Source organism: Sorex araneus, chromosome X (genome assembly GCF_027595985.1).
Source record: "Sorex araneus isolate mSorAra2 chromosome X, mSorAra2.pri, whole genome shotgun sequence".
Classification (NCBI taxonomy): Eukaryota; Metazoa; Chordata; class Mammalia; order Eulipotyphla; family Soricidae; genus Sorex; species Sorex araneus.
The window spans coordinates 212,408,840-212,420,856 of NC_073313.1; the positions used below are offsets into that span (position 1 = coordinate 212,408,840).

At 44.1% G+C, this 12,017-nt stretch overlaps 1 protein-coding gene across 2 annotated transcripts in view; it reads left to right on the top strand.

Moving 5' to 3' along the window:
- PLEKHA3 (pleckstrin homology domain containing A3) overlaps positions 1-12,017 on the top strand; it is a 35,215-nt gene that overhangs the window by 16,560 nt on the left and 6,638 nt on the right. For both annotated transcript variants that reach the window (XM_055121017.1, XM_004601196.2), the window contains exons 5-7: positions 741-905; positions 5,646-5,689; positions 7,671-7,786. In XM_055121017.1, coding sequence (XP_054976992.1) covers positions 741-905; positions 5,646-5,689; positions 7,671-7,786 — 325 coding nt within the window. The remainder of the gene's footprint in view (positions 1-740; positions 906-5,645; positions 5,690-7,670; positions 7,787-12,017) is intronic.

Consider the following 12,017-nt stretch of genomic DNA (forward strand, 5'->3'; position numbering starts at 1 on the left):
ATCCCAGAAAGTCTAATGATCTTTTTTGGGGTTGTTGTCCGGGGCCAGAGGGAGAATGAGTAATAGACAGAGAGTCATGAACATCCAGGACTGACTTAGACCAATCTGGATTCATCACCTGGGGTCAGGGTACTTTGTTGTCTTTAAAAAGTTGTTCAGGGGGCTGGAGTGATAGCACAGTGGGTAGGGCGTTTGCCTTGCATGCGGGCCGACTCGGGTTCGATTCCCAGCATCCCATAAGGTTCCCCAAGCACCGCCAGTAGTAATTCCTGAGTGCAAAGCCAGGAGTAACCCCTGTGCATTGCCAGGTGTGACCCAAAAAGAAAAAAAAAAGTTGTTCAGGGTCGGGGGTGGGGGTGGGGTCTTTATTCTCTTAGGGAGGGAGTAGGATCTAGGACAGACGCGGATTGTAGTTACAGCTTAAACAATGCTTAAGGTCTTCCACTGCCGCTGCATCAGATGTTCTGAGACTTAGAACATTCAGGTGTGTGTAAGGTCATTTTTGTTTACCAGCAAAACGTATCTTCATGGAATCTAATCTCATAAGTACTTTGCCCCACGATGGCTATTTCTTATTCACACACTGCCTTAGTTTTCCAAGGTTGTGTCTTTTAAAGAAATTGGGAAATGGTCCTGTAAAGGCATCTGTTGGAGATGTTTCCTTATTTGATTATAAGCTGGTGCCTGGTTCCAAGTAGCTGTACACAAGTCTGTTTCTTTGTTTGTTTGTGATTTTTCAGAGCATGAACGAAGCCTCTTCTCTACTTAGTGCCACGTGTAACACATTCATCACAACACTGGAAGAGTGTGTGAAGATTGCCAATGCCAAGTTTAACCCCGAGATGTTCCAGCTTGCACATCCGGATCCCTTAGTCTCTCCTGTGTCACCGTCTCCTGTTCAGATGGTTGGAGCCTCTGGATTTTCCTCCAGGGATATTGCATGAGATTGTGGATTTGTTTTCATTCCCGAGGGTGGAAATTAGCAGTGAGAGAAATAGTCAACAGTGTTGGCATTCAGATTCTATCCAAAATCTCAATGCATGAGTTCTGAGAGAGAGTGGGGGGAGAGAGTGAACAGAGAGAGAGAGAGAGAAGAGAGAGAGAGAGAGGAAAGAGAGAGAGAAAGGAAAGAGAGAGAGAAAGGAAAGAGAGAGAGAAAGGAAAGAGAGAGAGAAAGAATATGAATATGTATGTGCGGCGGTGCTTGGGATCAGACCATGCACTCACACATGCAAAGCGAATATCCTACTGCTGATCTTTGTCTCCCGCCCCAGTGCCAGGGGTATTTTATAATGCTCCGTGTATGCTGTAGCACGAAAAAGGCTGGCGGCCCTGTTCAAGTTATAAACACTTCGCAGTGGGGTAGTATTTTATCCACGGTCGGGTACAATTAAGCAAATCTTTAGGATTAGAGGGATCAAAACAACATGTCTGTGTTACAGTGAACAGTGTTTGACAGTATTTGGATTTGAACTCAATCTCTCTGAGCCTCGGCTTGGAAGTGCTGCTTCTGTTCCAGCACCACCACAGAGGATCTGGCCTATTTGATGTTAGTTGCTCAGTGCTGGGTTCTTGCCTTCTGATTACTCTGAACATCAAGTACTGTCTTGGTTAGGGATGGCCAGTTTGTTGCCCTTTCCAAGCTAATAAATGCGCTCCAGTGAGCTGAGTGGAACTTGTGGGTGAGGTAGGATTTGATAAGACAGCATTGGGTTCTTTTTGTTGTTGTTGTTGTTTTGCATTTAAGTTTTTTAAAGAGGAAGGTCACAGGGCTGCTTTTTTTAAGCAGTTATCCAAAACTATTGGAAGAAATAGGACTTAACGCATTCTCTTGCTACCTTGGAAAATATATTCAGATGACATTTTATAAAGATCAGGACTGACTTTTTTTTTTTAGATCCTTGTGTTTCTGTATGGTGGGTTAGTAGAGTATGAAAACAACAGATTTGCATTCAGATGAAATGGGAGTTGCCAGGTTAAATGGAACAAACAGACTTTCTCGGTCACTAGACTGTCTGGAGCCTCTTTAATGCTAGGCATAGTATGAGTCTGACAAGGAGTGGAGTGTGCGGTGTTCTGGATAGTAATCTGACAGTTTGAACTCTGTTATTGAATAACTTTTTTCGGAAGGCTCTGGTGTTTAGTCTGACAGTGTTGCTTTTTAGAACTATGTTGATGATTCTACCATAGTAGCAGTTGAACAACAAACATGGATGATGACAAAATGGATGTCCCTTGGTACACCAGGGGTGTACCTTATTTTGTTTGGTTTTTGTATTTTCAGCCCCATTTTTTTGACACTGCTCAGGGGTTATTCCTGGCTCTGCACTCAGGAATTACTCCTAGTGGTGCTTGGGGAACCTTATGGGATGCCGGGGATCAAACCTGGGTGGCTGTGTGTAAGGCTATCACTCCATCCCCCCACCCCCCATATTTGATTTTTTAAAGGTGTCCTTTATAGAGTCAGATACAATTAAAACACCTCCAAGCAGACTGGAGAGATAGTACAGAGATTGAGGTACTTACCCCATGTGTAGCTGATCCACAGTTCACAGTTCGATCCCAGGCAGTACATAGGTCCCTCAAACCCCGCCAGCAGTGATCTCCTGAGCCCAGAGCACAGCCAGGTGTGTTCCCAACCCCCCTTCCCAAAATCAACAACGGCCAGGCACCTCAAACTGCTTCCTCTTTTTTTTTTTTTTTTGCATTGAACTTCTGAGGAAAATGGCTTCTATTATGAAATCTCTGTGGTCCAGAAGGTCATAGTTTATATTTCACATAAACGAAACTGCAGTAGCTCTTCTTTGTTTTGTTTTTGTGACATTCCTGGCTATCCTTAGGAATAGCTTTAGTGCTTTAGTGCCAGGGATGGAACCTGGGGTGGGCAAACTCTACCTCCTGTACTATCTGCGGGCGGAAACATTACGAGAAGACATATAATCGGTACCTATATTAGAAAAGTCTACTTTGTTTTTCTCATTATGCCATTTTGCTTTCTACCTAATGCAAAGATTCGGGCTATGGCAATGAAGTGCTTTTACTTTTGTTCTTGTTTACAAACCCTTATGTCAGTGCTGACCTTTAGTAGCTCCTCAGTGAGGGAGCTGCTCGGCTGCCTGCAAAACCCTGACACAGAAGCAAATAGTTTAGCACCAAGTTCCCCACCGGTGAGCTTCCCTCGCCCCGTTTCTGGGAAGAGTGGCTCCACACTGGGTCACCCGTTGTGACTGGCACGTTTCAGAAGGCGGGACGGCAGGACTTCAGGTTCCTTTGGTGACTGCCTTCGAGGCTTTCCATCATAATCCTGCAGAGCAGGCTGCTTGGCCAAACACATGCACCAAGAAAAATTTTTTTCGTTGTTCTTTAGTAACATGAGCACATGAAAATGGTCAAAGATTTGTGAATTCCAAAACTACCCGAAGCTTAATTACTACTTTACATACTGAATCTCGTGGTCTCCTTGGAGTTGAATTCAGTTTTGTTTCACATCATCAGGGAAATTCGGAGTTGCTGTTTTGATTTGACAGGCTGAATGATAGTAGTTGTGGGGAAGGTGCTTGGGAGAGTTGTTCTAGTGGTTTCTTTCAAGGGAGATGTACCTGTCCAGTTGTCTTTCAGTGGCAGTCCTATTCACCTTTGTGACTGTAAATTAGATAGGTTGTTATCATTCCAACTGGTATTCCTCAGAGCAGCTGATGCTGGGACAAACTTATAAATATCGGAGGCATTAAGATAATATAATGTTCTGTTATGAGTCTTGAGTTCCTGTTATGAGTCAAGAGTTCCTCTTGAGTTTCCTGATGAAAGCAATCAGCTTGGAGCGGGGAGGTAGTTCAAGTGGGCAGACATGCGTGCAGGAAGCCTGGGTTCAGTTCAGTAACAAATAGTACCCTGAGCTGCTAGCAAGCTGGGAGTACCCCTTAAGTGCTTCAGGGTGTGACCCCAAAACCAAGGGGAAAAAAAGTAACTCCCCTCTGCGATTAGTGTAGACTTTATATTTTGCTACCTTTTTCAACATTGAAACAATCAGTTTTGGAACAGAGCCCTTCAATTTTCTTTTTCTTTTTTTCTTTTTTTAAAATTCAGAATGTTACTTTTATTTTATTATTTTATTATTATTTTCCCCCCTTTTTATTGATTCACCGTGAGATACAGTTACAAAGCTTTCATGTTTGAGCTTCAGTCATACAATCATCAAACATCTATCCCTTCACCAGTATCCACCACCAAAACCCTCTGTGTTCTCTGCCCCACTTCCAACCCTTCCCCTGCCTGTGTGGCAGACAATTTCTCTTATACTCTCTCTCTACTTGGTTACATTTGATATTTTGACACCAGTCCCACCACCACTCAAACCTGCCAAAAAGGCAATGCTAGACCATTTCTTTCATATTGCTTATTACGGATAAACTATAATGTCCAGGACATTCTGTGGTGCTCTCTTCCTGGAGCTTTAGTTTATAGTCTCTGGGTCTTGGCCATTGATAGGATTACATGGCGCTGGGGGCAGTTTGTGGGTGTGACAGCCAAGCTACTGGAAAACTGGGGACCTGGCGGAGGAGGCCCAGTCCAATCCAAGCGGGGCTTGGAGATCTCAGTCATGGGTTCCCGCATATCTGGGTTTTCCTGCCAGTCCGCTCTCTGGTGAGCTTCATCTTGTCGTGGGTGAGGCTGTCGGAGTGTGTGGAGAGTGGCCTTGCATATGGCGGCAATTGGATTCTGGAGGTTTTTGGCTTGGGGCAGGGAGGGAAACTCAAACCGCCCCTGTCTGAGGTGCCCATTGAAGACAGCCTGGCGTGGGGGCAGGACATTCTGCAGTGCTCTCCTCTGAGAGTTTCAGTTTATAGTCTCTGGGCCTTGGCCATTGATGAGATTACATGGCGCCGGAGTCCTCCAATTTTTCTGATGCAATAGGTGGATCTTTTAAATTATGTTTAGTTTCATGCTTTGCTTAGTCATCTTTAAAATTTTTAAGAGTATGTTTTATGAACTTTTTTGAGGCTGGTAGTTCTGAGTACTTTAAAGACTGGAATAATCAATGCTGACTTCCATGTAAACCTCACTTTAGAACCTTTGTGCAACAGCTGCCTCTGAGAAATGAATGCTCAAGAGAAGTTTGTTGACAGACTGTTCCTTTAAAAAAACAAAAGAAAAGAAAAGCCTTTTTTAAAAAGCACTTTTTAAAAAAAACAGGGCTGGAGATATGGCTCAAAGGCCTGTGCCCTGCATTTATGAGGTCTGGGTTTTGCATGCTCTGGTGCTGCAAAAAAAAGAAAAGGGGGGAAGACTTGTTAGACTCTTTTCTGGTGTGCTAAAATATTCCTTTAAGGGCTGATTTTTTTTATCATTATAAAAATGTTATTTCACATTTTGACATATTGTCAGTATACATATCTCTAGTTGTATGTTATATATTTTTATGCATAAAGTTTTTTAGTATTGAGAAAAAACCCCACCATATTTGAATATGTGTTGAGAGATACACTATGATGTTATTAGGAAGAGTGCTTTACTTTATGCTACCTGAAAAAAAAAAAAACTAAAATTTTTGGTCCTCTGAGTAAATATGATTAATTATAATAAATCGAGCTCAAGTTTTCTTCCTGAAATAACACGTTATGCTTATTTTCTTTCTGAATTTCTAGATGAAGCGTTCTGTCAGCCACCCTGGCTCTTGCAGTTCCGAGAGGTAAAAAAACTTTTTTTTTTTTTTTTTTTTTGTCCAAGTTCCTTTAAAATTCTATCTACTTTGGGAAGTTCTGTGAGCCTCTAATATAGTGTGGCATGTGGGCTGCAGAGTCAGTTCTGATCGACTCTGCCTTCTGTCTTTGTGCTGAGTCTGGCCCTTGTAAGTAGTTAGTGAAGAAAAAAGCGAACAAACTAATCAGCAAGGCAAGCGCATTGCTAGTTACCTTTTAAATTGATGGAGTTTTGCGTTTGGACCACACCTAATAGTGCCCAGGGACTCCTCCTGTGGTGCTCAGGGGACCGTGTGGTGCTGGGGGTTGATCCTGAGCTCCTAAACACTCCAGCCCATTGAGTGAGGTATGGCCCCACCTTCACGAGATGTTTGAAGTTATACCATCTGATGGCGAATAAGATCTCATTTTAGGGGGGTTGGGGGGGATTTGTGGTCTCTCCGGCTGTGTTTAGGGCTTCTTCCTGGTGATTCTCAGCCAGTGGGCCAGTGGTTCAGGGTAAGAGCATGGTGCTAGGGTTCTGCTTCGGCTCTTGTGCCTTGTGTTCTGCTCTGTGATAGCCTAACACCCCCATGCTATCCCTGTGGTGTGTTGGCATGGGTTCCAGAGCTTCTGGGGTGCTTCCAGGGCTGTACCCCGTGAATCTCAGGGAACCCTTTGGTGGTCTGGGTTTGGAATTCAGGTTAAGCTGGGCTGTGGTTTTTCCAGCCTGGTAACCTTGGTGGGGGGTGTGTGTGATGCAGGTGAGGGGTGTGGTGTGGAGAGCACCACGGGTGTGCAGGGAGTGTGACTGCGGGTGGGGAGTGATGGCCGCAGAAATTACAGACATTTCCAGATGTGTCTTTCCAAGGGGACTTTCACAAACCAACTGGGGCAGATAAATGGGGGTTCTCCCATGAGAACTAAATCAGGCTACTTCATGAGTCACACCCCGGGGCCCCTAGACTGATATTTTATTTATTTGGAGGGAGGCACACCAGCTGGTGCTCGAGACTTATTCCTGGCAGGGTGTGGGAAGCTGTGAGTGCCAGGGATTGAACCCAGGTCAGCCACATGCAAGTCAAGCGGCCTGCCACTGTACTAGTTCTCTAGACCCCAGACACTGATACTTGGGGGGTGAGGGCTCCCAGGCAGTGCTCTGGGGGCCTAGGGCTATTTCTGGTGATCTTTGCCCACCTTTGTGGGCAGAATACTCCATCACTGCTGCCAGGGTTGTGGTGGTACTTGGTGGGGGCCGGGGGATGGGGGTGCAGGAAGTTTAGGTTTGCTGAAGTGAAACCTGGGCTCTTTTGTATACAAGACATGTACTTCAGGCCTTTGAACACTCCTCCCGGCCCCCAAACTAATTTTTCAGAATAGTTTTTCTAGGGACCAGGGCAGAGTAGTATAGTAGTTACGGTGCTTGCCTTACAAGGCCCCAACCTGGGTTGGATCCCCGGCACCCCCAGTAGTCCTTTGACCTGCCAGGAATGGTCCCTGAGCACAGAGCCAGGAGGAAGCCCTGAGCGCTGCTGGGTGTGATCCCGAAACAACAAGAACAGTTTTTGAAATTTCCTTTTTGCTACGTGTACCTGCTCTTGTTCCGTCAGTGAGCTGACATCCGCTCCAGGGGCCTTGCCCATCCTCTTCGCTGCTGCTTCTGATAGATGCGGATGTGGATTGACACCAGTCTGATAGATACAGGCACAGGTTTGAAATGCTAGCTGTCCAGCATTTGTTATTCGTCCGATGTGTCCACTGGCTACTGGACCCTTCTCTATAAATTCGCATTTAGCCCTGTTTAGGCAATATAATCTCAGGGTTATCTGCAGAGTCTGAAGGGATGTGAGTTGCAGCCTGACCTCTGAAAGAATAGAATGTTGTTCAAGCAGGATATCAGACAACAAATAGCTCCCCGAGAAGCACGATTAGGTGGAGGGTGCTGTCATTTGTTGAGGAAAATAAATGGAAAGCTTTTAATTTAATTTGCAGGACTAGTCACTCTGCAAAAGAACCAATGTCTGCACTTCATCGACTTGCACAGCGTCGCCGCAGAACCTACTCAGATACAGACACTTGTAATGATATTCCTCTTGAAGATCCAGAGAGTAAGTTAGGTGCATTCTCTGTTTCCATCTCTGTGTTTCTTTCTGTCTCTTTGGGGAGGGGATGGCGCAGGGCTGCTATTTAGCCAAATTGTGGTGTGGCTCTGTAATCGCTAGGATAAAGGATAATGACACTGGAGACTGCGTTTTCTGCTTAGATTGATTCTTTAACTTAATTTGAGCTGGGCTAAGAGCACACAATTCAACAGAAGCTCATATGTCTTCTTTTCAGACACCTAAGAAATGCTGAGTACCTCTTTGCAAATATCATGTTCTGGATTCCTATAATAGTATGCATACTACATTTTAGTAATCCTTAGTAATCTGTTACTCCCCCTACTCTTGCATTTTAAGCGCATATCAGGTGAAAACATTTATTATAGGTAGAATTTTAGGGTAAATAAAGGTAAGTTTTAAATTCAAAGAAAAATAGTATTAAATGATTCAAAATGGCTAGGGAAAATAAAAATTTTTTGACAGTGAAGGTGAATTATAGTACAGCTTATTTCTGTTCCTTTTTTATTATTAAGAACTTTTTATCCTTATTATTACTTATACTCTGATTGGGTACTTTAGGAACATTTTGGTCCTTTTTTCTATTGCTTAATTTTTCTCTTCAGAGAGAAGCTCTAAAAAAGTATCAGAGTATTTAGACTGTAGGGACCATGATTTCCAGGGCTTTATTCTATTTAATTCAACAACCCAGATTTCATAGACCTTGTACATCATTTGTTGGAACACTGATTTTTATTTCCCTTATGGATATGACGTGGTAAATGCTAACGAGTCTTCTGATGGCTTTAGGCCTTGCTCCTAGTGGTGGTGCTCTGGTGTATATTTACTAAAAATAAAATAAAAATAAAATCATGCAGCGGCTCTCTCTCTCTCCGCTGCCTGCGTTCGGTAGTCTCACGCCGCTTCCCCCAATCGGGGGAGGCTGATGGCGATGGCCAGGCGAAGGAAGGAATGAGGGCCAGATGGCCTGGTCTCAATTGCAGTTTATTCCAATCTCGTCTCCATGTACTTTTCCGTCTCCTCTTGCTTCATCCCCCCTTACCCACCTTCCCACTTAGTTAAATCCCCCTCATGAGGAGTTGGGGTAACAATTACACATAGGTATCATCATACAACCAGCCGATGTAAGGTCCTTCTCTCAGGGGAAGCTACTTCCAGGGCAGATATTCATACTGCAGGATGACCCACCCAAGAGCGGAATCCCATGGGTGTGTTTCTCCTCTCCTTGTCCAACAAACATATGAACATTCATAATATTAATCATTTTGTATGGACACAGTAAGAGATACATTAAGTGTATAGGATTGTTCTCCTAAGCCATCTCAATCTCAGACTACAGTGCTCAGGCCAGATTAGTCTTTCCTAGATCCTAACAGGGTCCTAATCTCGTTGTTATTTTTGGATCATGACAGCATTTGTCCATGACCATGCTCTCAACTTATAGTTGAGTATCTTGGCGCTTTGGCCTGGCCCATTTTGATGCCGGTAGCTCACAGCTTGCCCTGGGTCCATTCAGTCCCTCGTCAGGACCCTGCTTTTGGGGTGCTAGGAACTAAGGGCTACTGAGTCTTAAGTCAAGAAAACAGATGCCCCAGAGTGCGTATTGTTTGGAGACAATTTACTCCCAAGTTACAAAGCATAATATTAACTGTCTTCCTTTGTCCATACAAAAAGGACATTGCTTTAAAGTAAACTATCTAAAAGACATAAGGAGAAGAGAAAGGCAGTATTTCACTCATACATATAAAATCATAGATTTCTGAGGAATCTGACCTTACAAATTAACAGAATCTAATTAGAGGAAAAAGGTGATAGACCGGTTGGGGAAGAGAGCATAGAGAGGAGTTTACAGATAAACACAGTGGAGTGGAAGTGCCGTAGGAGCACTGTGATAAACATGAGCTCTCTGTGGCAAGGGAAACAGGACATACCAATGTTATCCTAAAATGTTTAGAGCTACATTCCAATAATCACAGAAGAATCTCGGCGATGCTTCAGGAGCACTGTGATGGGTACACCTGAAAAACCTAAGCTCTCTGTAGCAAGGGAGAAAGGACAAACCAATGTTATCCTACATTCATTACCATTTTACCCTTAAGTTAAGACTGTAGGTAAAGTACTGAAAGAATAAAAGGGGTGAGGTAGGATGGGGAGAAGAAAGAAACTTTTCAGAGTCATATGAGCCAGACTAGGAAAACTGTGGGGAATGGGGGAGAGGGTTGAAGAGGTTGGGTATGGGGGAAGTGTTATCAGTGTCAGGTTCTGCACATCCTCATTTTCTTTGTTACTGCTGCCCTTCCATATGTGACCTTTGTCTTGTCATTGCTGTGATGTCCAGGAGCTCTGGCACACTTTGTGGCACTGTACCAGAGGTCACATGGTTGGTTTGTTGGTTTGTTCTGTCATTGTCACTGTCATCCTGTTGCTCATCGATTTGCTCTAGCAGGCACCAGTAATGTCTCCATCATGGGACTTGTTACTGTTTTTGGCATATTGATTATGCCACAGGTAGCTTGCTTAATTTTTTTGAAATTAAATCACCATGAGACACACAGTTACAAAGTTGTTAATGATTGGGGTTTGGTCATCAGTGTTCCAACACCCAGCTTCCCTTCACCAGCTACATTTTCGACCACCAATGTCTCTTGTTTCCCTCCTTCTACCTCCCCCGACCCTCCCACTCCCCCTGTCTGCCTCTATGGTAGGTACTTCTCCTCTCTCTCTCTTTTTTTTTTGGGGGTCACACCCGGCGATGCACAGGGGTTACTCCTGGCTCTGCACTCAGGAATTATTCCTGGTGGTGCTCAGGGGACCATATGGGATGCTGGGAATTGAACCCAGGTCAGCCGCCTGCAAGGCAAACGCCCTACCCACTGTGCTATCACTCCAGCCCCTCCTCTCTCTCTCTTGCTCTCTTTTTCTCACTTTCCTTTTGGGCATTATGGTTTGCAATACAGGTACTGAAAAGTTGTCATGTATATCCCTTTACCTACATTCAGCACTCAATTCTTGTCCAGAATCGCACATCTATTAATGACACTGGGGAATCCCAATGTCAACACCACCCCGTTCACTCTCAGTGATGTGGGGTGGTGCCAGGGATTGAACTTGTGACCTTATTCCGTGCCAGGCAGGCACTCACTGTGCCATTGAGCTACATCCCTGGGCTCCTGGGCTCCGTAGTGGACCCTTTGAAGGTGGAGCTAGGACAGAGTTCTGTTAACTGCCTTGTACTTTTCCCTAGATGCCAACACTCTCTTTTTTAAAAAGGGATCATTTTTATTTATGATAATAAATTAAAGACTTTCTAAGCCAACCGCTTTCTTTAGTTCCTTTCTCTTTTAGTTAATCCCATGTTTTGCATTAAAATTAGTTAAAAGACCTAAGTGTATATGGCTTAGTAATATTTCCCATTTAATCTGTGAAGTGTGTAATTTTTAAAACTACATTTTTTTTTACCATACCCACCCCAAACTACATATTTTTGTGTCTGTATACACAGACATACTTGCAGATTTATATACATTTACATATATCTGCATACCCACCTATCTCCCTATCTATCTTAGTTCACCAGAATTTCTTTAAATTGGTTAGTAGACCTTTCAGTATCAGTATTGCAAACCACAATACCCAAAAGGAGGGACGGAGAGAGGAAGGGAGGGCAGGAGAGAACAAGTTGGGTGGGAGAGAGAGAGAGAGAGAGACAGAGAGGCAGATAGAGACAGAGACACAGAGAGACAGAGAGAGACACACACAAAGAGATAGAGAGAGAAGCACCTGCCATCGAGCCATAGAGGCAGGCAGGGGGCAGGGGGTAGGGGGTAGCGGGAGGAGGCCTGGGGACAGGTACTGGGAAGTGTACACTGGTGGAGGGGTGGGTGTTAGAATACTGTATGACTGACACCTAATCATGAATAGCTTTGTAAGGGTCTATCTCACAATGATTCAATAAAAAAGTAAAATAAATAGATAAATAGGCTAGTAGAGGCTAGGTCAGAAGTCTTCAGTCACTTGGTTTGGGACACAGTGTCTGTGCCTAGGTTGTTGGTGTTGGGGGTTATTCCTGGTGGTTCCTTGGGGAATCCCCTTTGTGTAGGTCAGACACTGATCCTGGTATTCCATCCGTTTACACTGAGCTTGTTTGTTTCACTAAGTTAACAGGGAAGAAGCCTTGAAGAGCCGTGTGTATTCATACTTTCCTTGAAAAACTCATTGT